This window comes from Lissotriton helveticus, chromosome 2_1 (assembly GCF_964261635.1).
Source record: "Lissotriton helveticus chromosome 2_1, aLisHel1.1, whole genome shotgun sequence".
Classification (NCBI taxonomy): domain Eukaryota; kingdom Metazoa; phylum Chordata; class Amphibia; order Caudata; family Salamandridae; genus Lissotriton; species Lissotriton helveticus.
This window is the reverse complement of record NC_136059.1, coordinates 385602987-385630452: the sequence shown is the minus strand read 5'-3', so window position 1 is coordinate 385630452 and position 27466 is coordinate 385602987. Positions and strand designations below refer to the sequence as shown.

The window sequence follows — 27466 nt, the reverse complement described above, 5'->3', positions numbered from 1 at the left end:
TCAGTCAGGTGATTGGCAGGCTTCAAGGTATTGAGTAACTTGCCTATGGCATCTTCAGAGTAGGTGTTAAAGGACGACCAATCTGCATCGTTTTTTAAAACATACTTTGAGGGTGTGTGTAGTACCGCATTGGAGGGTAGAGGGGAAGTTTTGGAGTGAGGACAGGAGTGAGAGATTAAATCATTGAGGAGATCTTTCTTGATGTTCACAGTCTTAAGATTGAAAAAGGTAGAGAATTCTTCGCATGTGGGTTGAGGATGAGTAAGGACTTGTGGACGTTGAGGTCCATCCTTAGATTGGGTTTTGATTAGTTCCAAGAGTTTTTTAGGTCGATTTCTTGCTTGGTTCAGTTGTTGACTGAAGAAGTCTGTTTTAGCGCGCCTTATCTTTCGGTAGTAGGTATTTCTCTTTCTTTTTACAGTCAAGAGGAGCTTGGCGGATGGGACCGATCTCCAGTTACGTTCAGCAGTTCTGAGCGAGTGTCTATCCTCATTAAGTGAACCATTGAACCAAGGTTTAGAATCTTTCGTGAGAGCTCTCTTTAGTTGAAGGGGAGCAAATTAATTAATTATCAACGTCATAGAGTTAAGATAATGATTGGTGAGATCATGTACGTTGGAAGCACCAACAGGTGGCAAGAGTAGATTGTGGCTGGAAATGGGTAACGAGTTTGGGTGGAGTTTTTTCCAGTCTCTTTTCCAAACTTTGGTTTTTGTGGGCTGAGCCGCATTGAGTTTAACTGTTTCATTGATAAAGAAGGTGATGATGTGATGGTCTGACCCATCACAGGGGAGGATCGACTCAAGGTGCATGGAATTGCACTTGGAGATTATTAGGTCCAGAGGTGCGCCTTTGTTGTGTGTAGGGCTGTTGCAAATTTGGTTAAGGTCTAGGGCATGGAGGAAGTTTTTGAGACTGTTGACAACAGTATCGTTGAGGTCGTTCCAATGGAGGTTGAAGTCACCCAGGAAAATATGGGTGTTTTGTCTTCCAGTGTATGTGGTGACCATGTCCATGAGGTGTTCTGTGAATATGAGGTTGTCGCCAGGTGGGTGATAGATGGTGTGTAATGTACAGACAGGTTTGCCATTACTGATGATGTCCAGGCAAAAGTAATCGCAAAGAGGGAGTGCCGGGATATGGTTCTATTTACGGTGATGTGCTTCCAGGACAGATCTGTTCAATTTAAGAGCAAATAGATGCTTCCAGGATAGATCTGTCCACTGATTGATCATTTCACAGAAAAGGTGATACCACTCTGCCTCATTTTCTTACCTGCTGGAATACAATTTCATGGAAACCGTGATAAACAGTTCTTAGTGGCTACATTCCCTGTATTACCTCCGCTGGAATTAATAATTTGGGAAGCCCAACTTGTGAGAGACAAGTACATAAAATTGGTATTTTCCACTGCTTCTAGGTTCTTACCTGGAATACACCTTTTATCTGGTTTAATTCTGCACGAGGGATTTTGAGAGAAGTTGGGGTGGCAGAGGGATTGGAAGAACTGAAGAGTGCTCTACAGGCTCTACGCTTGGGGACTCTAGCCTACTGATCCAGTAAGTGGTGGATGGCAAACTGATACCTGTGTCCACATCCCATGCAGCTCACCTTGCAAAGACACACCCAAGAGAACTGGCCTTGTTCTAGCCAATGTTAGCAATGACTTGCAGTACAGCAATGTGATTACATGTAATGAGACCCGGGAAAGAACATAGTTCACTCTATCCATGCCACAAATATTAGTTTCCGTATTTTAAGTCCAAGAGGTCTTTGCCCAATAAGTCTTAGTGGCAGCAGTAATAGTTTCATGCACGCCCTTAACTTGATATTGGTAGAGCTGTGCTAGTTCTCAGAGGTTCAGCCTAAATCTCTACACAAAGTTCTTTTTTAGCCTCTTTATTTTGTAATTCTTCAGTCATTAGCTGTCCAGCCTCGGGCTTATCCTGTAGGAGGTGACTTCTTGTGGATCCACAGGTAGAACCAGGACAAGTGCAGTGGAATCATAGTTCTCCGGGCCAAAGCACAACAAACTGTTTAGACCCCATCAGATGTGGTTGTAATCCCAACACATGAATATTATAAAGGTGCAAAGGGTAGAACCGCTTTTTGATTTCACCAGCTGTAATGGGTGCTGCTCCCAAACTTAAACCCCACAGAAGAGAATCCAGTATTTGGTTATCCCCTAAATCATCCCATAAGGTCTATCCGTTCTACCAAAGTGAAAAAAAATATTTTCACAATTTGTGTTGCTAACTTAGGTAGTATTTTCCATAATGTATTCAGCATTAACTCAAATCTTTTTATTTAGTGCACAACCTTTCACCCATGGATCGGTTCACCTTTACATGGTTTCTTCTGCTCTGTGCCCTGATTGGAAAATCACTTTCCTGCTTCTGTGAACATTATCCATGGGCTTCCTGGTCAAGTTGCTCTAAAACCTGCAATTATGGGACACAGACAAGACAAAGGTATGTCTATTCTTCATATTCTTATCATTAGATCATTGTTACTGATACGTTCAAAAGAAACTACTTTGAGCAGTCCCAGAGAAGCCCTGAAACCTGTGCAGCTGTGCGACCCAGACCTTATCAGTTGTCCTTTAACATACTCTTATCTTTTTAATTTTTGACAACAGTTTATTTGACTCCTGATATTAAGAGAATCCCCAAACCCTAGGAATGAAGCGCCTCTGGATGCTGCTTTGTTTCACCCTGAGAGAGGAGAACCTCCATTGGTATCCCCAGAAAGTAGTCTCAGAAAGGTAGCACCGTTGTCTCTGTTCAAGTCCTGGCTTGTGGTTATGCATTATTGTTTAAAGGGTGCAGCAGCTGTCGCTAGGGGAGCTGCCTTCTTCACTGGGATGTTTATGGGTTCAGGATGTTTGTCGATTTTATGAGCACAACGTTTTACGATATTGATCTCGATCATCGTAACTGTGTACTACCAGCTCAATGGCGGCTGGCATGTCCTGAGGGTGGTAATAGGGCAGGTGGGACATTAACAAATAAATAATTAAAACAACATGACGCAACGTCCTTTTCCTCCTCAATGGTCTTCTTTCCTCAAGGCAGACTCGAGGGGGCATATTATCGCTAAATGCGCTTAGCGCGTTTTTTTCTATCGCTGGCTATTGCTGGATATTATCGCCATGATAGCGCTGTATTAACCCCTTCAATGCTTATGACAAGCTCAGCTCGTCATGAGGCATAGTGGAGCTGTGCTCATGACGAGCTGAGCACATCCTAACTGCCGCGGAACGCCCACGCGGGGCTAATTCCCCTCCTGTGCGAGAATTCCAAGGGAGTGGGCAGAGTCGTGACAAGCTCAGCTCGTCATAAGCACAGCTGCCCTGTGCAGCATAACAAGCTGGGCTCGTCACGAGCACCACGGCGCCACGCGCAGCCCACCCTCCCCTCCGCACCCCGAGGGAATTAGCCCCGCGTGGAAGGGGTTAACAACGCTTTGCGCATTGGCAATTAAAATCCAGCGATAGCGGCCAAAAACCCCTTCAACGTGAGAAATCCGGAGATAAATAATCAGCGATAATGGCAGAGCTCGCTGATACTGAAGTGTGGATTTAACTTCACAATCCACCTCCCTTAGGACATAATGCTAGGTCTGCTTTTTTGCAGATGTTAAAATCAGGCGATAATGGGGGCTTAGCGCGAGTTCAGGCATCACTTCGCGGGTTCGCTGCCGGCTTGTTAATTTGGCGAAGCTGTGTCAGTGTGTATTGCAATGCTGTTTTCCTCAGGTACGCCTATTTTGCATCTAATTAGCGATGCAAGGTGAGGCATTAGGAAAACTTCTGCTAACCTGTGCTAATGCATGTTAGCGGCGCATTGTAAATATTACGACATTTTGATCGCCGCCTTTCCAGCGCTACGCGCTGTAAAAGCAGCAATATGTCAGTTGTTAATATGCCCCCAAATTTCCTTCACCAATACTAGCGCTGCTCTCACCAGCATGTGAGCAGTGCTAGGATTGCTGGGAGCATCCTTACTCTGCGCTCCCCACCGCTTTGGAGGTTTTGGCTTTCTGTAACCAAGATGTCTTAAGACAGCTGGGTTAGAGAGGTGTAAAATATGCATGTGTGGCTGGCCGACACAAGAACGGACAAAAAGAGCGATGCGCAGTTTAAACTGAAAATGCCTTGCTCTCTTTTCTGATGTCATTCAGCAGCAGCCTTGACTCCATCCTGACGCTCCACTCGGGACCGGGTGAAGAAAAATTAAATGGGAACTAATTAACTTCATTACCATTTTATTTTTCTCTCTGGGGCATTTCCGTGGGGCGACTCTCCTCTGCTCAAACGGAGGAGCTGTCCTTGACTATCTCACCTGTTCCTAGATTTAATCCTAGCAATTCACAGACATTTAGTTTCAAGAGAATGCCAGTTGCAAGATATAGGATTGTAGACCACAAAGAACAACTCTATCTCCCAATTTTTCCTTTCCTGGTTCGTTGAATTTGGGATGCTATGAAGAATCATACCAAGATTCCTGTCAGAGCAACCCTTTGGAAAGTGCATCTGGACATCTGCAGCTGGTGCAATGTGCTCTGGGAAAATCACCTTTATAGAGATGTCAATGAGAATTGAAACTCTGGCCTACTCAGACAGGCTGGAGCCTTTGAACTTATAGAATGCACTGAATTCGAGTGTCAGTAACCATGACACAACTGCTCGTGCTTGGCCCTATAAACGGTACAAAAGGGGTGGTGATGGACGGAGCATCTGAATCAATCAAACACTCACACCCAGTCAAAAGATCTGGGTTTGATCCATCACCGTTCTTTAGCCCACTCTGCCACTCCAGTTCAGACATGGCTATATGCAAATCAGTCTGACCCTGTGCCTCATGGGAACAGTCCAGCCCGAACTGCCAAGCCATGCCTTTCCTGGACCGGAAACAAGCTTCCGAGGACCGGTTTCTGGCATTCCAGCCGTCTTCAGCCCGGTTTGCTTGAATCTAGTGGCAAAGTGAGCAAGGGGCTCACGTCTGAGCATACCCTGCCACACTTATGGCGGCCAAAAGCGGTACAAAAGGGGGTGGTGATGGACGGAGCATCTGAATCAATCAAACACTCACACCCAGTCAAAAGATCTGGGTTTAATCCATCACCGTTCTTTAGCCCACTCTGCCACCCCAGTTCAGACATGGCTATATGCAAATCAGTCTGACCCTGTGCCTCATGGGAACAGTCCAGCCCGAACTGCCAAGACATGCCTTCCCTGGACCGGAAACAAGCTTCCGAGGACCGGTTTCTGGCATTCCAGCCGTCTTCAGCCCAGCTTGCTTGAATCCAGTGGCAAAGTGAGCAAGGGACTCACGTCTGAGCATACCCTGCCACACTTATGGCGGCCAAAAGCGGTACAAAAGGGGGTGGTGATGGACGGAGCATCTGAATCAATCAAAAACTCACACCCAGTCAAAAGATCTGGGTTTGATCCATCACCGTTCTTTAGCCCACTCTGCCACTCCAGTTCAGACATGGCTATATGCAAATCAGTCTGACCCTGTGCCTCATGGGAACAGTCCAGCCCGAACTGCCAAGCCATGCCTTTCCTGGACCGGAAACAAGCTTCCGAGGACCGGTTTCTGGCATTCCAGCCGTCTTCAGCCCGGTTTGCTTGAATCTAGTGGCAAAGTGAGCAAGGGCTCACGTCTGAGCATACCCTGCCACACTTATGGCGGCCAAAAGCGGTACAAAAGGGGGTGGTGATGGACGGAGCATCTGAATCAATCAAACACTCACACCCAGTCAAAAGATCTGGGTTTAATCCATCACCGTTCTTTAGCCCACTCTGCCACCCCAGTTCAGACATGGCTATATGCAAATCAGTCTGACCCTGTGCCTCATGGGAACAGTCCAGCCCGAACTGCCAAGCCATGCCTTCCCTGGACGGGAAACAAGCTTCCGAGGACCGGTTTCTGGCATTCCAGCCGTCTTCAGCCCGGCTTGCTTGAATCCAGTGGCAAAGTGAGCAAGGGACTCACGTCTGAGCATACCCTGCCACACTTATGGCGGCCAAAAGCGGTACAAAAGGGGGTGGTGATGTGAGTCCCTTGCTCACTTGGCCACTGATAGCCTGGCTGATGAGGATTATGAATCCGAAAACGGTCCCAGGATGCTTGTTTCCGGTCCATGGAAGACATGGCTTGGCAGTTCGGGCTGGACTGTTCCCATGAGGCACAGGGTCAGACTGATTTGCATATAGCCATGTCTGAAATTGGGTGGCTGAGTGGGCTAAAGAATGGTGATGGATTAAACCCAGATCAGTTGACTGGGGATGAGTGTTTGATTTGCTCAAACGCTCCGTCCATCATCCCCTTTTGCATCGGTTTGGCCCTATAAACAGCAGCTTCCATCCAGCTTAGTGAACACCCTTTAGACACAGACCTGCACAGACCTTGCAGTTGTTGGTGCTTCCAGAATATGAAGCTTGCTAAGGTCATCTCCTGCTGGATTGGTACAGCTGCTGGTGGTGATCTTGCCTTTGTGGAAGTGCCCAGTCAGTCCAATGTGTGCAAGAATAAGAACACTGGTTCGACTTTAGGAAACCTGCCAACAACCGTTCAACAGTGATTTACTAACTGTGACTCGATGTGTGTTGTATGGCATTATCAGCCTGATTCATCAAGCAAAATTGCGCCCGCAATCGCTGCGAAAATGCAATTGCGGGCGCAATTTACGTAATTGGCATTTAACAACAAAATAGCGAATTCGCTAACACATAATAGCGAATTCGCTAACACATAATAGCGATTTCGCTATAAAAATCGCAGATTCCCGGTAGTCGAGCATTAGCGATTCGGAAAAAGCGACCAACCACGGAATCTGCGAAATAAATAGCGAAATCGCAATATATTCTCAATCGGCATTCATGAAAAATCTCTATTAGCGAAAAACCCCAAAATCGCTATTTGCGCAGCGCAAATTAAGGACAACTCAAAGCAGGTGGTAACCATAAAAGCCATGAATTAATTACATTTGAAAAACCGTTGGCCAATCACCAACAGGTTCAGGCCTGACCAATCACACATAAGGACATTCAGCAGCAGCATTAGGCGTTCCACAATGCCAGGAATGTACATGGTGGTGAGGCGGCGAAGGCTACAGCGAGCAGCACGGAGGAGACGCATGATGCAGGAAAGGATTTTCCGCCAGCGGGTCACCTTGCTGGGCCAAACCAGAGAGCAGATATTTGCTAAATACAGGCTGAATGAGGAAATGATAATCCAGCTGATACATGACCTTGACCCCCTCATGCAGCACCCAACAAGGCGAACCAATGCGGTGCCTACACATGTGCAGGTATTGTGTAGCCTGCACCTCCTGGCCTCCGGGAGTTTCCAGGGCATAGTAGCGGCTGCTGGGGAGATATCCCAGCCCACCATGTCACGCTGCCTCCACACTTTCGTTGACGCCATGCTCACCCAGCTACACCGTCACATCACATTTCCCACGAGCCAACAGGAATTGGACTTGACAAAGCTACAATTTTACAATGTAGCCCATTTTCCCCATGTACTCGGATGCATAGACTGTACCCACGTCGCCATCTGCCCACCAGCTGCCACGGAGTATATGTTCCGCAATAGAAAGTCCTACCACTCCCTCAACATACAGATGGTCTGCAATGCTAAGACCTGCATCACTGACATTGTCGCCCAATACCCAGGGAGTACCCATGACTCCTTTATCTTCCGGCACAGCGGACTCCACACACGACTGCTCAGGGGAGAGTTTGGGGAAGGACACCTACTTGGTAAGTACACTTTGTCGACAATGTCACATTGCTATGAAGTAACTGCGCAGCACAGGCAATCAACATCTGCTCCTCTCATTCAGGTGACAGTGGCTACGCCCTACGGGAATACCTCCTGACCCCTTACCTCAACCCTGCCACACCTCAGCAACGGTGCTACAATGTTGCGCACATTCGGACAAGGAACTGTATAGAAAGGACATTTGGCCTGCTCAAGAGCAGGTTCCGCATACTGCACAAGACAGGTGGGGCCATGTATTACAGTCCTGCAGTGTGCTGCCGCATTGTGGCTGTCTGTGCTATACTTCATAACATTGCAACCAAGCGCCGGATACCTGTTGACATCTCTGGCAGTGAATCAGAAGGGGACGACCGGCCACCTGCACATGCGCACCATGCACGCGGGGAGAACCCAGCTGAAGGCCACAGACGTCGCAACCACATCACAGAGAACAATTTCTAGGCCACCCTCTTCCCTCACCCCACAAATCACAATTGCATGCAAAATATAATGATGACACAACGCTAATGTGTGCTGCAAAATAAATATATTTGTTTCATTCACAAAAAATGTCACCAGTACAACTATTTTCTACTAACAGTATTACTTCATACTGCAGTGTCAAAGGACAGGGCAGGCTTATAGTCAGCCTGTGCCTGTAATTGTCTGAATGAGTCAATTGCGCCTCCCGCGCGTTACGCCCAAGCGCCTCTGAGGCTCTTCCTCTTCCGGGGCACCTGTACCTGGCGTTGCCCTGGTGCTGCGCCTGAGTGGCGGGACTAGTGTGGCAGAGTGGCTGCTGATGCTGGATGCCCCCTCACTGCCATCATCACCCCCAACAGTGGCAGGTAGAGCAGGAGGGTGTAGTGCCGTAACCGCCGTGGTGAGGTGTTCCAGGACCCTGGTCATGTCCTCACAGCACTGTACGAGTTGGTGCTGCTGTACTAGTGACCGCCGCGACAACTGTGAAGTGGCATTTGCTGCCACATAATTGGACCTGCTGTAGGAGGCCAGCCGGCTCATGAGCTGGTGGTGGCGCCGGCGTGCTGCACTGCGCTGCTTAGTCATCGCAGCGGTGTTGGCCTCCATGGCTGCAGTCATGCGGGCCATTCCCTCCCCCACACCTGCCATGGCTGCAGTCATGTTGTCCATGCGGTCCCCCATACCTGCCATGGCCGCCGTCATGCGGTCCATGCGGTCTCCCACTCCGGCCACATTGCGCCCAATCTTGTGGAGCTGGAGCTGAATGGCACCTTGCTGCCGTGCCTGGCGCTGATGTATTCTCAACATGTGTCTTTCGATGCTCATACGAGCATGACTCTGTCCATTGCCCCTCCTGCTGATTGCAGCAGTGGTGTGATGGCGAGACCTCCCACGCCTGCTCTGCTGGCCTGTCACTGTGGCTGGCCGCTGTGTTGGCGCTGTCGCAGGCCCAGATGTTGTAGCACCAGCTGCTGGTGGTGTCACAGCAGGCGTTGCTGGTGCGGCAGGGACTGGAGGCACAATAGTGGCGGGCCTGGCTGTGACTGTCGGTGGTCCGCCTGATGCAGGGGGCACAATTTTGGCGGGCCTGGCTGTGACTGTCGGTGGTCCGCCTGATGCAGGGGGCACAATGGTGGGGGGCCTGGCTGCTGGTGTTGTAGCAGCGGCAGGGGCTGGTGCCTGGGTTTGTGGTGGAAAATCCTCCTCCTGGGCCTCCTCATCTATTTGCAGCCTTTCACTGTCGCTGCTTTCTGCGCCACCTGTGAGGGTAAGTGGACACTCATTAGTTGCATGTGACTGTCAGACGTGCAGTTGTTACATGCATGCTGGGTGACATTCCCTGAATGGCTGTGAATTTGCGTACTTTGGAACATGTCTGGCTGCATTGTGGTACTACTACATTGTGGCCACACTACATCTCCCACAATGCTTCAGGGCATTTCCTGATGTGCAACAATGGCATGACTAAGGGACATTATGTGAGCCTATTTGGTCAGGGACGGTCATAGGGGACAGGGTCGCAGTCGCATGCCACTTACCTTGGGTGTCTTGGGTGGGGCGGGAGGAGTCCAGACGTGTGACGCCAACGCACGCCTCCCTCTCAAGTGTGTTCTCCACCTGGTCCTCCAAGGGTGTGTTAGGAGGGACTGTAGGTCCGCCACCTCCAGTGCCCGATGACTCTCCAAGGCGCTCCGCCACCCTCTCCTTGGCACGACCTCGGAGGTCATACCATCTTTTCTTCAGCTCCTCAAGTGACCTATCGGCCACACCCACGGAGTTGACAGTGGAGGCTATTCCCAGCCAGATCCTCCTTTTTTCTTGCTCCGGGACCTTCCTGGAGTCTTTGCCAAAGAGTTTTTCGTGGTTGGCCACCACCCCTTCAATCAAGTTTTCGAGCTCCTGCTCAGAAAATTTGAGCTTCCTCTTCTGCCCTGTGTTGTTGCTGGGGCCAGGAACAGGTTCCTCTGACATGGCATCAGAGTAGTTGCAGTCTACAAATCACCAGAATAGCAGCAGCTTTCACACTTGCTCCCTCCAGGTCTGCCTCACTGTGGTGAATGGGGGTGGGAACTGCCTGCTTCCTGGTTGTGATGTCATCACTGTGCTCGAAATGCGACTTCCTGTTTTCCCGATCTCGCGAGATTGCGATTCGCAATCCCGACGCAGGTAGCCGGAAATAGCGATTATTCTGCGATTATAGTTAATCGCTAACGGAATTAGCGCCCGCGTGCGAATCGCTATTTTTTACCGGTAATCTTCATGAATTCAGATTTGCGAGTTCTCAATAGCGGTTCGCATTTTATCGCTATTGGAGACTTGCAAATCCCGTTTTTCATGAATCAGGCTGATAGTCTTTAATGTTTAGATGTTGCCTATTTGGGATATAGGCATTACTATACCAGAATTGTTTGTGATTCACTGTCACTACTTCACAACCACCCTACCCATCACTAACTACCTCGCACTTCCCTTCCCTCCTGGGCACCGCCTATACAAAGTAATTATGAGATTTTTTTCATGAAAAGCCATATATGTAAACAATTACCACCACCAATGTGATTAAATAACATTAGCGGCAAATCAATTGCTCTTTCGCTTCTTTGATATTTTATAAAAATTGTTTTGTTTTAAGTTTTCTTCCCTATGTCAATGTAACATATTTCAGTACAGTGGCTCAAGGGAGCCTTTTTAAACAGAAGGGGGATGGGGGCATACTGCTTTACCACCCACCTACAATTTCTAACTTTGAAAGATGTACTTCTAAATGTGCTTAACAACTGATAAAGGTATGCACCCCCTAACAAAACAGGGAATGCAGGGCCTACATAGGTTCCAAAAATGGACCAGTAAGGCTTAATCTCCTTTAATCTTTGTGCACTGCTAATGAGTGTAAGAGTGGATGTATATAATGGAGAACTTACATCTTTTAAGCCCCCTAATTAAATCCCCGCACCGCAGCAGAATTTGTGCCGCAGGGAAGGGGTTAAACTACAACAGTTGAAGACACGTTGGCTACATCACTTGTGTCTCTGCTGAGTGTGTGTGCCGTACTCCATGGGCAATAAGTAGCCATCTTCTTGCAAATGCTGTGCCGATCCTTGGTTACAGACACTCTCCATCTCCAAAAGCGGGCAGACTCAATAAAAAGAAGTTAATTTCTAAATTACATTCAGTGATGTAAATACATGCAGGGAGTGTATACAGCACTGGAGTGCTCCTCGCTTGACACTGCAGCACCTATCATAATTTCAGCAGTTTTAGCTGTTATGTATCTTAGGGGTAAGCCCTAAGTCTACAGATTTCTATCACATAACCCTATAACACAAGGACCTAGTGCAATGTGCTATGTTTGAGGAAGGCGGATTTGGTGAACTGAAGACCCACACTCTGCCCTGTCTCGGGGGAGAGTTGTTTTCTGGTAAACAAACTGTCCCTTTGAATTCAAGAACACTGTGCTTATTAGGAAAGACACCTTTTGTATGTCAAATGTCACTCTCGAACATCTGTACTAATATTGACCCAATTTATGTTAAAAGCCATTTATTGCCGTAACCCTCTACTTAGTACCTTCATTGATGCATTGTTGACCGCAAGAAAAATAAGACATATTGTTTTATCAGGGTTACTAAAAATGTGTAAGCGGCAAACATTTCTACCATGTTTCCCAGGAATATGTTTACTAAATCTTACACCCTACTCTTATAAGTGCTCTGAGAGCATGAAGTAAACTAACTATCCAAAGGAGCTTTTTTGGATTGTCACCTGCATGCCTGCATACAGCGTGCCTCTGTGTTTTGTTCCAAAAACGAATATTCTGCTTTTCTGCTGGCCCATTCTGTTCTGTGTCCCCTGTGTCCGTTTTTTCTCTCTTTTTGCTCTTTCTATTTTGCTCTCTCTGTTTTTTGCTCCTTCTGTTTTGCTCTGTCTGTCTTGCTGTTTCTGTTTTTTGCTCCATCTGTTTTGCTGCTTCTTTTTTGTTCTTTCTGTTTTTTGCTGCTTCTGTTTTGATCTGTTTTACTCTTTCTGTCTTTGCTTTTTACCTTTCTGCTCTCCCACTTTCTCTTTTGCCCCCTCTTTTTTGATCCTTCTTCCCGCGCTACCCACCACTGCTGCTCCTGTGGCCTCTCCCCCCAGCATGTCACTCCTGCCTCCCAGCTGACCGATCTCCCCCGACCCCTAATTAATGGTGGCCACTGTGCAGCCGTGCCACTGGCGTGCCAAAGGAAAGACCATCTGTGCCTGTCTGTGCCCGTCCGCGACCTGACCGTGACCAGCGCCAGAGAGCCTGGTCCCCCGACTCCCAACTGCCAGCTCTCGATGCCAAGCAACACCCAAGGCCCGATCTCCTGCCGACACTGCTGCCTCACCTTTACCCACCTCCAGACCCCGGCAGGAGCCTCAAGCCCATCAGACTCCTGCGCATACAAGCCACTGTCCTGCATCTTCCTCAAGGTGCGCGCACTGAACAGACATACCATAGAAATTTGGGACCGCCTCAACATTCACACACCCTATGACGCCTTCCTCACAGAGACCCAGACCAACACCAACTCTGCACCCAACATTGCAACCACCTTTCCAGACGGATACAAGATCCTGAGAAAAGACTGCCCCACCCGCCCACGAGGAGGCATCACCATCATCCACAAAAGCTCCCTCCGCTTGACAACCACTGACCCGGATGAAGCCTCTCCCCCCCATGGAAAATCTCCACTTCTAGATTCAGACCAACCGCAAAATTATGCTGTGCAGGACCCTTGAATACAGACCGCCTAGCCCTCTTGCCCCTTTCACCAACATAATTGCCGACCTCATCGCACCCCATGCCCTCGCCTCCACAGACTACATACTACTTGTAGACCTAACTTTCCACCTGAACAACCACAATTACCCCATCGCCAACCTAGGACTGAAACAACTTGTCACCGCCCACAGCGCTTTCTTCAGCCATACCACAGAACTGCTCTGGACGGATAGACACACTGCATCCATTTCTCTGTTAGGAAACCCACCGCACTCAAGCACATGTGCCGCCTCCCACGCAGAAGCTGAAACAAACTCACCAAAGAACACCTCAGCTCCGACCTCACCAGCACTTTACGCCCAATGATGCCAGACACCAACACCACTGAAAGCAACCTCTACCGATGGCTCACCAACTGAGCCAACACACTCACCACCCTCGAGAAGGCAGCAAGACAACACAACAAGAAAGCAAGCTGGTTCACCACGGCACTCCATGAATCCAAGCGCTCCTGCCGATGACTTGAAAAGACATGAAGAAACAGCAAAACCCCTGAAGCACACACCGCCTACAAAACAGCCACCACAGCACACCACTAACTCAACAAATCCACAAAAAAGAACTTCCTCCAAGACAGAATCCTCTTCGATGACCATAACTCCAAGGAACTCTTCTCCATCATACTGGAATCTGCCAAACCCAACAGCGAAACGACAGACGCCCCACCCTCCTAAGACCTCTGCAACAGACTCAGCTCCTTCTTTCACCTCAAGATCAAGACTCTTTACGACAACTCCGATGACCAAGACCTCTGCAATGCCTCAACTCCCACCCCCAGCAATGCCACCCAACAGGCCCTACTCACGTGTGCCCTGCTCATGACTGAAGACACCTTAATGACCATGAAGAGCATCTATTCCGGAGCACCCTCAGACCCATGTCCCCCCACATCTTCCGCAAAGCCGCCACAGCCATCGCACCGAGCTACGTCGAACAATCAACTGCTCCCTCAAGACCACCATGGACCTCAAGAACTTCATGCCCATCTCGCTGCTTAGATTCACAGCCAAGGTCATCAAAAAGGCTGTCAACACCCAACTAGTAAACTTCATCGATGCCTACAGTGGCGTAGACATTTCCCAATTTAAATTTCAAGGCAACCACAGCAGCGAGACCACCCTTCTTGCCGCCACTGACAACATCCATGCCCTCCTTGACTAGGGCCAAATGGCAGCCCTCATCCTCCTGGACCTATCGGCAGCCTTCCACAATATCTCCCACCACACACTAGCCACCAGACTCCACGAAACCGGCATCTGTGGAAAGGCCCTAGACTGGATACGCTCATTCCTCACCGGCGGAACACAGAGAGTCAGACTCCAGGCCTACCTCTCAGAACCGACAGAGACCAGATGCGGAGTACCCCAGGAATCCTCCCTCAGCACCACCCTCTTCAACATCTTCTTGCAAACAATGTCAGAAACCATGGGCTTAACATTGTCTCCTACACTGATGACACCCGGCTCATCCTCTCCCTCACCAAGAAGCCCAACATTACCAGGCACAACTTCCAAGAAGGGATGAAAGCCTGCGCCACCTGGATGAAGGACAACTGCCTGAAACTCACTCTGAGAAAACAGAATTCGCATCCTTGGCTCCACCCCCTCAGCTTGGGAATCGTACTCCAAACACAAATGTGGGAAGACCTCAGAGAAGCGGCTGAAAGTAGAGATCTTTCCACCTTTTGGACGATAGTCAATAGGCACTGTTTTTAAGATGATAATAGCTCACAAATAGCATCTAACGTGCTTCCTGAACAGTGGGTGGAACACTACAGAGGACTATACAACAGGAGGACCACAGAGACTAAGGAGCACGAGGAGAACTGGGGCGGGGGTCAGAGGTGCCCGAATTCATTTTAGAGGAAATTGCAGGGGGTATCAAGGGCCTGACTAGAAACAAGGCACCAGGCCCGGATGAGATCCCGCCGGACCTCTTTCTGAGTAATGTGGAACTGTGGGGCCCAGTCCTAACAAGAGTGATAAATGCTGCCATAGTCTCAGGGCTACCCCGCTCATGGTCAACGGCCACAATAGTGCCTATTTTTAAAAAGGGGAGTAGGGATTCCCCCCAGTGTTATCGCCCGATATCATTGATAGATGTAACAGCTAAAGTATTGGGTAGGGCCATTTTGAACCACCTGATGAGTTGAGAAGAGGAACACCACATTCTCACTGATGTCCAGTGTGGCATTCGGGCAAGCAGATCCACAACTGACCAATGTTTAAACTTATACCTATTGGTGACTAAATATACAGAAGTCAATAAGGAAAAGGTCTAATTAGCATTTATGGATCTAGCTGCAGCCTTCGATTGTGTAAATAGGGAGAAGTTGTGGACTATAATGGCCAATTTAGGGGTAGGTATTGGCCTTATTAGGATTTTGAGAGACCTCCATTAAAATGCATCTGCCAAAGTGAGCTCCTGTACCTAGGAGCTCCGGCCACAACCTTAAAAAAACTGCAATATGCCCAAAATGCAGCCGCCATAATCCTTACAGGTACCAAGTCCAGATGCTCGGCCAAACCGGCTCTCAGAAGTCTCCACTGGCTCCCGATCAAAGAAAGGGTCACTTTCAAAGCCTTATGCATTACACATAAGATAATGCAAGGCAAAGGCCTGCCAATCCTGAAATCCCTCATCAAACCCTACCACCCTAACAGACAACTCAGGTCTGACTCTCTCTCCCTTGCCTGCATTCCAAGAATAAACAGAGCACGATCAGGGGGAAGATTGTTTTCCTACAATGCCCCTAAACTGTGGAACTCTCTTCCGCTGTCCATTCGAAGAGAACACAACTTACTCACTTTCCGCAGGCAACTAAAACTTGGCTCTTTCCATAAATCTAGCTCTCCCCCTCCCCCTCTGGAATAATAGGTTGTATGTCAGCGCTGGGACGCCCCAGGGTAGCTACGCGCTTTAGAAATCTAAAAATAAATAAATAAATAAGGAGAGAACACCGAGCCCTTCAGGTGTACCAGTGGGGTCAGGCAGGGGTGTATCTTGGCCCCCTTTCTGTCCTCCCTATACATTAATGGCCTTGAACAGTTTCTATTGAGATTAAAAGTGGACTCACCCAGAATAGGAAGCAGGCCAATTGCCGTCTTGCTCGACGCAGACGACGCTGTCTTGCTGGCTCGCACACCAATTGGACTACAACGACTGATAGACGGGTTTGTAGATTTTATGAGTAGCTTAGACTTATCGGCCAACCTGTCTAAATCATATGTCATGGAGGTGGGGCCAAAAAACCTGGGGAAACATTTAAAATTTTTTAATTATAAAATAGTTACAGCGAGTATAGCGAAGGTACAAACCTTTTCTTACCTGGGAATTGTATTTGATAGGGGCTTAAATTTTAAACCACTGATCGAGGAACATTGTAATAAGCTAGTATCAAGCACAGGAGCAATAATGAATTTTGGCCGAAGATTGGGGCGATATTCTCCTGAGCAGATGCTGACTCTATACAACTACATTTGCTATGCCAAAGTGGCATATGGGGCAGAATTATGGGGGATGGCGGAGGTATCTAAACTGCAAGTGGAGGAAAACAAACACTTGAGAAGGCTCCTCAAAGTACCCCAGTGTGTCGCCTCTCAGATCGTACATGAAGAATTAGGATGTGAGTACCTACAGGACAGGGTGGGATGCAGGCCTCTCGTTGCTTGGCTAAAGATTTGGGTCAACCCAGAAGCCATTCTGACAAAACAGATAATAACTGACTGCCTGGGAAGGGAAAAGGGACTTTCTATCCCCTGGCTCAAATATGTGAAGGGTGGTTTGGAAAGCATCGGGTGTGAGGATTTTTTCCTGACACCATCCTGTATAACAAAACCGGATCAGGTCAGAGTAAAAGAGCTGCTTCTAAAACATAAAGCCAGAGCTCGAGAATTAAAAGACAGAAACAAACACTCAGTCCAGGTACACGCTACAGTAAGGTCCTGCAGAGGTTTGGAGTCGTATCTCACCCTCATACATAATGCCCAGGACCAGTTTTTATTTACATGTTTTAGACTCAACTTTTTACACCACCTTTTAGCCGAGCCGGTGGGTTTTACCAACATAGTTGAGCCAAAGGGGCCCTGTGGCTGTGATCATTGATCTCCGCAGGACACCCTTCCTTTTGTATTAATATGCCCATTTTATCTTATGCCCAGACGTCGCTTTTTAATACGTCTGTTCAAAAAGGCCAATCTTAGACATGTGAAGGAAGCTCTTGAATTTTTACAAATGGCCCGAGATCCCCTGACTCTCTTTTGTGTGATACATTTTTTAAGAGCAGCAATCAAATTAAGAGACACCAGAGGTATCTGCTGAGTAAATATTATCAAAATTTACATAAGAACTTGGAGGGGAGTAAGTTTGTCTCATGTATAATTTATGTAACTAATAGTACTGTATCCCTTCTGAGGTGTTTTTTATTGGTATTTGTCGATATTTGCATTTTATATTGTGCTTTTATAGTGTTATTTAAATATGCTGAATAAAGAATATTTGACTTGACTTGTTTGTTGCTGATAATCGAAAATAACTCAGTCGGGGTAATGCTAAGTGTATTAAAAATTGAGTCATGCTAAGGAATCCATATCACAGCGACTCTCAGGGTGCAGCGGCTCCTTTGTTCTAAGTCTCACAACTGGAGTACATACTACCGGTTCTACAGGCACCACAGCTCCCAGGAAAACACTGCTCCAGTGTGAAGATGGGCTGAAGACTGTCTCCTTTGCATCTCTATGCTCATGGCATACCAGTGTGAATGCACTTGTAGTGATGGAAGATGACCTCTTTCACACCAAACACCCAAAGGCTGTTCAGTTCAGTGTTTAACCAAATGTGAATAACGCTGGCAACCTAGCTAAGGACTAAAAGGGGCTGACCCATTGCCACATTCTATGTTTGCTGATCATGCTGATCTAGCATGTAAATAGCACATAAGCTGAGCAATGGCTGGGTGGTGCGGATACAGACCCCCTCTATGGATTTGTATAATCATGTATGCATTTTACTTGATTTTATCACAAGAAGAAGCCGTCTCTGGACCACACCTAAAAAAAAAAGTCCTTATGTACAGTGCGTTTGGTTTTCAATTGTTTAGCTTTCACTTTTGCGACCAAGGTGGTTTCTACATAATGAAAAAGCATCAAAAGAAGCAGGTGTAATGCCCCAGGCCGTGGCAGAGTTAAAAATAAACATGCAGAAAAGCCAAAATGTTCAGGGATTTACAGCAGACAGCTGGTCCCTTACAGTCCATTTATGACATGTAAATGAAGGACAAAGGAAACAAAGTGGTACTCAGGAAACAATGGAGGCTGAAAGTGCGGTCCAAAAAATTTCAATATTGGGGTGCATTCAATGGAATTTTGGAAGTAGAAGATGAAAATTACTTACAACATCAGTGCATGATTCCTTCACATAAAGAAGAGCAACACTGAGTAGAACCACACCCCCAACACTGTGGACAGTAGGAGAAGTAGGCTGTAGGAGAAGTCCTGTGCGTTCCACCCTGATAAAGTAGGAGTTTAGGAAACGCCATTTCTCACTTTTTAAATTATTTATATCTACTACTTGTTGATTGTCTTCACACCGTCCTCAACATTCTAATGATTTGCGTTGCATTGGGATCTTACCCACAATTATGTTTATTTAGGATACTTGCACTAAAAGCTTTGGAGACCACTGGATTCAAGTGTTGGTAAGAGTGAACTATTTAAAATTCAATTTCACCTTCATAGGGAAGCAAAACATACAATAATACTTTTGGGAGGTTTAGTTGTATTTAGTATAAACTATGGGCGATATGAAGCTCACTGTGCATTTTTAAAATAGTGGGCATCTCTCTTATTACATTGCTGGTGATTCTGATATGCCCCAATTAACATATGATAGTTCCCTCTACATGGTAGCTACAAGGATCTCTGTTGGCACTGCTTCGTTCTCAGGAGGTATGTGCTGCATAGGGCAAACCTGACCCTGAGTGGCATGGCGTGAATAGGGTGGTGCTGCAAGGAGTATAAGGGGGCAGCGCAACCATAGACTCAAGAGGCTCCGGGCCGCTTGAGTGGCCCCTTGAGAGTCTGGGTAAGTTCTGGAAACTGAAGCAGGATGCTGGTGAAGCCTCGCTGCGGCTCACTTTTATTTGATATCCGAGGCCAGGACCAAGGCTGCTCTAAGGCACAGCTCAGCAAAGGGCTAGGTATAACAACACTAGATGTGGCAGAGGGCTTTAATTACCAGCACGCTCATACAGTACCCTTTGCAACAACAAAAATAAGAGGTGTGCCCCCCCTTTTTTGTGGCAGGCTCTTCAATTGGCTACTATTGCAGTGCCTTAGGAGGTAATAAGTGACCAGCGAAGCCCCTCTTTCCCTCCTAAGGATGCACATTCCACAGTTGTTCCTGGTCAGGATCGTCCATGTGTTAGAGGCAGCCACTGGGGTTCAGGCATAAAAAAATATGAATTGTGTCAAGCCTGCCATCCAGCTAAAATACCCATGTGTGAGTGTGCACTCAATTGTTGATGAATGCACCTTAAGTGAGGTGCTTAACGGCTTCCTTAAAGAACAGAGCCCAAACTCCCAAAACCTGGAGAGCTCAGAGACAAACAACTGTCCAAACATTGTAAGTAAAGTTAACAAATCAGATTGAAATATATTGGAAAGAAATGATTGTCATGGCGTGATATATCAGGGAACATCCAGGGGGAGCTACTGCATAGAGCAGTGAACACTGTCGTGCCGCCAGAATTAGGACAAGTGAATTCAGTTTATGTAAGCAAGGTTGAGCATTATACTGAATCAGTACTATCACGATTCCTAGGCCCAAGGTGAATTGCGAGACAGTCAAAGCTTAGGCAGCTCGTCGACACACAGGGCCTGTTCTAGTGTGCAGAGTACGGTGCTTACTCAGTCCAGGCAATGGAGTAAATTACTCTGTCCGCTTGATGGAGTACCTGTGCTTGGCATTTAGAGATGTCTTTCTGGTCTGCGGACATCTCTAGTCATTGGCAGGTACTTTAATCATGGTGGTTCCTGTCAATGTGTTAAAAATTTGATGTACCACCTAAACATGACAGCCTCATTTTTTTTACAAATGTTTGCCTTTTTATAAACAAAATCTCAAAGCAGTATTTTGTTTAAAAAAAAGCAACAAAAAAAAAGCAAGAAGTTATGAGCCCCACACCATAAAAGACATCTCCTATGGTGTGGAGGAGGTGTGGATCCAATTTTTTCTGTCTCTCAGTGCCAGCAAAAAAAACGAATCACATCTAAAATAGGGAGAACAGTGTTAAATGAAAATCTCCAATGGCTTTAGCTCCATAAATGACGCGGATGACTGAAGGTTTGGCAGGGAGGATGCTCTATTGCAGTTGTGATGGAGTACCATCTGCACCAAACTCTAAATCAGGCCCAAAGTAATTTCATGTTCATGTCCAAAAGTTATCACCTCTTATTCCACCTAACCCTGGTACCACCCAGGGCCATGGGACAGCAACAACAATAATCACTGTTACAATACATCATCAGCAGTTTAAAGGGTTATCTTTGGAAAGGGGATTGATCTTCCTGAATTGGAGGCCTCTGGGCATTCTGGATTCCTTGACTGATCTCTTCTCTGCAACAGTTTTTAACATGGTAGCTAACTCCAGAATGGTGTGCCTTTCTTCCTACGCTTGCGATGGTGAGGGCATGTTGTCTGATTTTGTGAACCGCTGCTGGTCTAACCGGTGACGATGGGTGCTGAGTCAAGGGGTCACTGGTTAAGTCATTTCACATTAACATTGGATCAATGTCTCACCCGAATCAAGGCATCTTGAGGGTCTGTGAAAAAAGGAGCATCCTGATTAGCAATGATCTTAAGCTTTACAGGGAAAATAAAGGTATAAAACCCCTAACTCTCATGGCTTCTTTTTACCTGATATGAAAGTTGCTCATTGTTGTTGCACTGAAAGTGGGAAGATCATTAAATTAGTGACTTCAAATGGGAAGGACCCCTTTGTTCTGGCCACCTCAAGGATCGTATTGTGGTTACGATACAGGAGTTTTGCAACAACAGGCAATGCCCCTTCAGGAGATATAAGAGGCCTAAAAGCCCCAGATTTTGAGGGCTACTACCATTCATCTCAACTGCAGGGGCTACCCAGAAGACTGGCAGGAAGAACCCCATTTAGGACTTATCCCTCCATCTCCCAGTGGCAGTAAAAGCTTCTGTATGCTGCTTCTAGCCCAGGGCAGATCCCACCCTTTGACTCCCCTAGACTGGTCTGGACTGCATGGCTCTACTTACAGAGTCCCATGTTTTTTCCCAAACAACTGTACCATGTGCTCCAAGAATTGCACTGAAGGACTCCCAACACTAACAGAAATAGTGTCTACACACAACCTTACTCAATGAGAGGAAGCGGGAATATCCCAATTAGAGGATCTTTTCCGAGAGGGGAGGTTGGCTAGTTGTTCTCTGCTTGCTGAGAACACAGGTATGCCAGCAAGTTAATACTTACTCCACTTAGACTTGTAAAGGCCCTACAGTCCCATTGGAGAATTAACCCCTTCCACACTCATGACGAGCTGGGCTCGTCATGAAGTAGCCTCCTCGCACGCTCATGACGAGCCCAGCTCGTCATCTTGTGTGGGACTTCCGATTTCTCAGCACAGCAGGGGAATATGCTGAGCAGCCATGGGGTTAAACAAGAATAACCATCCACACATGTTGTAATACATTCCTTGAATATTAATTAGCTGGCTTTATAAAGTCTTTCTAGAAAATGTTATGATAGTCCCACAGTCACTGAGGAATAAATGTGAGTCTGATATTAGTAGAGTATTAAGTAACAAGGAGTGGGGACAGGTACTGAGGTACCACTAGAAAGTATCCAGGAATGCCTGCTTCAAAGTCATAAGGTACTTTATTCTACATGGTGCATACCTAACTCCAAGACAAATCACCGTGATCCATCCCACCCCCCCTCTAGTGTTGTCCCAGATGCAACACTGATGAAGCCTCCTTTTAAACACTTCATGGGCCTGGCACAACTTAACCTCCTGTTGGGTTGAAATCACAAATATCTTAACATTGACTTCTGGTGTGGTAGAATTAGCACATTTCGACTGCTGCGAGTTTGGACAGTTAAAAAGGATTAAGAAAGACATTGCTTCACTCATATTTATACACCATGCACATTTAATAGCCGGAAATGAAATAACATGTATTTGGAAATCCCCAGGACTCCCATCTGCCAAAATAAGGAGAACATGTAATTTACTGGGGCACATGGGGAAGAGTGAAGGGGCCTGTATAAATACCCAAATGCCCTCCAATGGGATGACCTTCTCTTAACCTTCAAACAGCTTAGTAAAACTGTGACAAAAAACACTGAAATACCGCAGATCAGTTAGAGTTCAGATTAGTTCATCATCAGCCTGGACGCCAGTCTCTAATTTCTTTATATCAGTAACTTGTGACGCACCCAGTCGCCGAAGACATCAGAACTCAACTATTATAAATTATTACAAACGAGTTCTGATATTACAAATTCTGCTGCCAGAGCCAGCAGCCAGGTGAAAGACAGGTCAGGTCATGGAGCATATTTGAAGCAGCTATTTAGCAATGAGAGCTGAACATTGCTTTTCTTTCTTTTGCTCTATTTTTTAGCTTACAATGACAAGCAGAGAGAACATGTTTATGTTTTGCACTCCTTAGTTAGAGAATAGGTAGACTCTTTCTGCCTGTTTCTACACATTCTGAGCTAGTGTAGCTTGTTTTTTCTTTATCAGACTTTTGTTGAGCTTTTTCTTACATCTGTTTGAAGACAAAACGGACAGGTTTTTGATGTGTTCAATTTGGCACTAGAGTTTTGATTTTTATCCTTCATGTTTGCAAAAGCTGAACATTTTCATATGAAAGAACTACACACCTAGGTTCTAAGTGTTTTTTTAGTGGAAAGGTGATGGTGTGACCATGAGTTATATGGGCTAAAGTACCACGTGGAGTGCATGATAAGGATGTTGCAAGTCACCTCGGAGTTAGATAACCTTATAAATGAACTCCACCTTCGGCCTTGTTCCTCTATATTGTTATGCAACTCCTCTGTAACTTGCAATATCTTTATTATGTGCAGCAGTACCCCTTATTTATTGAACTCAGGGACATATGTAGGTAATTTTCGTTTTGCGATTCTCAAATTGCGATTTTTAGGGAATGGCAAAATGAAATGTAGGTTGGATTAGCAAATTTTTTTGCGAATCCCACTTATTCCTTATTTGCCAATCGCAAATTGAGATTCTCAAATAAGGAATACCTTGTCATTCATTCCTATGGGCTAGAAGGTCCATAGGAATGAATGGGAAGACATTCTCAAGTTGCGATTCTCAATTAGAGAATCGCAAATTGAGAATGCAATTTCAGGGTTGTAAGGGTGTCAATAGGACACCCTTTTGCACCCCTGAAATTAACATGTGTGCACATGTGGCCCACATATTGACCCACATGGCACTTTGAAAAATGCCAAAAAGTGCATTTTTCAAAGAAATCACAAAATGCCACCAACCTAAAGTTAGTGGTATTTTGCGATTCCTTAAGCCAAAATTCGCACAACTTGGGTGCTTCCTACATTGCATTTAAGGAATCACAATTTGCGATTCCTTAAATGCAATAGCAAAATAAGGAATCGCAAATTTTGCGATTCCTTATTTTGCATGTGGTTTTTTGTGTGCTACATAGCACACTGCCCTAATTGCGATCGCAAATACTGAAATTCTGTGAATTTCAGCATTTGCGATCGCAACTAGGCTTCCTACATATGGCCGTCAGTGCCTTAAATACTGCCCATTTCATTGCAACTGAAACCACGTGTGTCTCCCTCCACTCAGTGGGGGGAGGTTTGACCTTATGGCTTTTCAGTTCCATATGTCATACTCGTTTTATGATAATTGCCTATGCTTACTGTTATCCTATCAGAAAGAAGCGTCTGCATTTGAAAGGACCACTTAACATAAAGGCAGCAGTGTGCAGTGGAGGGAAATTGAAGAGATGAGAGGCAGGAAAACATGCAGATCCACTTCCTACCTTCCATCGAGTGCCAGCATTGAATAGACTCCTCTTTAATACATATTCATTATAAACTGAGAATCCGTCGAGTAGAAGTTTCTTGGAAATATATAAACTCTCTGTTGCCTACGCTCCAAGTACATTTAGTTCCGATAATTACACACACATAATCACATTTAGATTTAAGCTGCACATTTTCTGACATCCTTTTGAACAGTTCTTCTGAAAGGAGGCAAGATTGCCATGCACTTTGTAACCCAAAGCCTTCTCGTGCAGGTGTACTATAACGTGTGGGTACTATAAGCAACAAAAAGAAGAATTATTAAACCAAATCTTTACTTATATGTCAAGAAGAAGTTATAATAAATCTAATCCAGTAGTGTGTTTTCCTTATCTGAAAGTTATTTTAATAGTTTGCTGTTCAAGATATCAGATCCATTTTACCAAATGAGTATTTTCCATTTATTTTGTCCATCTTAAATTGCGAACATTTCTCTTATTGCTCATCATTGATATTTTTCGTTTATAGGCAAATCCGATTGGACGATTATTACCGGAAGAACTTCTGTGATCAATTATGTGTCAAGCAAGAGTGGCGGGCGTGCAGCGAGCAAGCCTGCCCCATCAACTGTCTGCTAGGAGACTTTGGGGCGTGGTCCGAGTGCGACCCCTGCGTTAAAAAACAAGTAAGGTTTTTAGGAATCCGTGATTGTAAGAGGTTTATGAGCAATATTATTACCTAGTTGCAAGAAAATTGTATCTTAAATGGAAATCAATTCGTTATTTCCTCATGTAAAGATACTGCAGTGTTCTTGAATTTGCAAATTCATTTTGCGTATTATCTTTTTAGGCTTCATTAGGAGTGGCTGTTTTTTTCCCGGTCCCTGCACAAATAATTGTTTCTACACAGTGGCATAACGAAATTTGAGGGGGACCCCTGCAAACTACCTGGAGAGGGCTGCCCACTCTTTGGACAAACTCAGGAGCTCCCCGGCCAGAGGCCTGCTGCCCATACACAGTGCCGGAGGGGACCCCTTGGGGGTTATTGTTACGCCACTGTTTCTACAGGGACCGTCTCGATTTTCTCCAAGTGAATTTTGGCAGGTCAACATTTACCTAGGGAAAATGCCCAGCAAATACTGGTGCATGTTAAATTTGGGACAAAAACCACACAAATAAGCATAATATGTACCATTTTAAAGGGCACGACTTGTAATAGGTAATTTTATCATGCCTTTTGGATTCTGATCCCTGTGGCATTGAATTGAAAAGGGTGCAATAATAATTTCATTCCAAACCAGGCCACCTATAATGGGATTCTTAGTAATGGGTTTAGAACTAAGGATTGGGGCCATTTCAGGCTGGGATTTATTTGGTGCAGCGCAGAGCCGAACACCTGCTTTATGCACCTGCAGTACATTAAGTGAATTCATTTAAACACATATTTCTCTCACTTAGTGCTTTCTTTCCAGACAGCACAACTCAGAAACAGAAAGAGACAAACCTAGTTCACTATTTCAGAGATGCACTGTCTGAAACTAAGGCCTTAGGCACATGTGTGAGGAATCAGGACCTGTTTGCAGTGCCCCCCCCCACTTGTCTGACCCTGAGAGTGCTCTGGGCTCTGCTGGGAAGGACGAGGACCATTGTTATGTTTAAATGCCCACATGTATAGGGTACACTATGTATTAAAGTACACTGACAAGTGGCCTGACCTACCCTATCAGTCCCTAGTAGATAATTGGATATGGGGATGAAAACCACCAATAAGTCCCTAGTGTATATTAGGACATGGCAGTTTAGCGGCCAGCAGACTTTGTTGCACATGCATGTGTGCACTGCTGAGAGCCTGAGGCCATTATAAAAACATCCCTATATGGCAGCACCGTTTTTAAAAGTAAATGCCCTGAAAACGCGACTATGGTGGCATGAGCACTTTGAAGTATTAATCTGCATCATTTATTAGGCACCCGCCCAGGGCTCCTGGGAGTTGGTTTAGTTAGCGTGTGCTGCTCTGCTGAAGTTTCAGCCATCATGGATTATGAGAGATTAGAGTTTTCTGGGATAAGACTATGCCTCACTTTGGATGAAATTGTCATGCTTTGGGATGTTGACCTGCACTTCATTGGATAGGGGTACTCACCTGGTTGTCGCCAGAGAACACTCGAAAAACATGTGAGAGGGGCAGAGCCTCTCAGAAAGAGAATTGTCCTGCTGGAATCCTGATCTGCACCCAAGGACCTGCCTGGTGAAGCCTGCACCTGTTGCCATTTCTGGGACTACAGTGCTAAGGTCTTTGCCTTGTTTCAAGAAGGAGTAAGGAGTGGACTCACTGCAGCTACAGGTTAACAGTGCTTAACTTACCCTTTTCCAGACAGAGGTCCCCTCCTGGAGTGTGTCCAGTGGAGTTTTAAGGGGACCAAGTGCATTGTGGGAAGTACCTTTCTAGCCTGCCAAGGGCCATCTAGAAGATTCCATAACCTTGGATTTATGTTTTGGACACTTAAAACCCACCAGGAGACCTTCTGATAGGATCTCCAGAGGTTTGGAAAACTTTTGGGAAAAAGATCCAGAAGGTGACCTCCTTGACTGTGAGAAAGAAAGCAGGCCACGTTCATCTGCGACCAGGCCTGGATTGCAGGGATGTCCCACTGAAGAGCTCTGGAGGTCCAACTTCTAGAGTTTGACCGGGAGCCCTCTGCAAGTCAAGCCGGTGTACACTCACTGAATCCGGACTGGTGGTGAGCAGCAAGGGCCCTCGATGGAAAAAGCTCCAGAAGAGCTTCTAAGTCCAAAGGTAAAATTTTGACAGAGGCCTACCAGGTGGGGTATCCAAGCAAGGCTCCATCGTAGTCAGCTTCGAACTTTGACTTTGTCCCTGAGAAGCATGACTAGATGTCCAGAAGTGACGATGTTAGTTTCTAAGCACTAGAGAGTGTTTAGTCTTTAAAATTCCATATCTACAGTTCCCTACATTGGATTTTCATGGTTTTGGTGTCATTTCAAAGATAATATATCCTATTTTTATAAATTGGTGAGATACTTTTATCGTGTGTTGTGTTTTACTAATTCACTATATTAGTGTTTTTAAATGCTTTACATGTCTGTCTCCTATGTTAATCCTTATTGTTTGGTGTCAGCTACCAAGGGTAGAGCACGGGGCTCATTTATAGAGACCCTATTTAGGAACCAGTAACGTGTTGGTGGCCTTGTTGCAGGAGTTAGGTGCCTACCTACCACACCCTATAAACCACCTTCCTACAGCATGAAATAGCCAGCCAGCTCTGCCCTGCACCAGCAAAGCCTCTGCTTTAATAAAGAAAAGTCCAGTTTTCTAGAACTCTGCTCAGCAAATGTT

The 27466-nt window shown here is 46.1% G+C and overlaps 1 protein-coding gene across 2 annotated transcripts in view; it reads left to right on the top strand.

Moving 5' to 3' along the window:
* LOC144818001 (complement component C6-like) overlaps positions 1 to 27466 on the top strand; it is a 909016-nt gene that overhangs the window by 94797 nt on the left and 786753 nt on the right. For both annotated transcript variants that reach the window (XM_078675007.1, XM_078675006.1), the window contains exons 2-3: positions 2312 to 2471; positions 24638 to 24794. In XM_078675007.1, the coding sequence (XP_078531133.1) occupies positions 2329 to 2471; positions 24638 to 24794 (300 nt within the window). In that variant the 5' untranslated portion in view covers positions 2312 to 2328. The remainder of the gene's footprint in view (positions 1 to 2311; positions 2472 to 24637; positions 24795 to 27466) is intronic.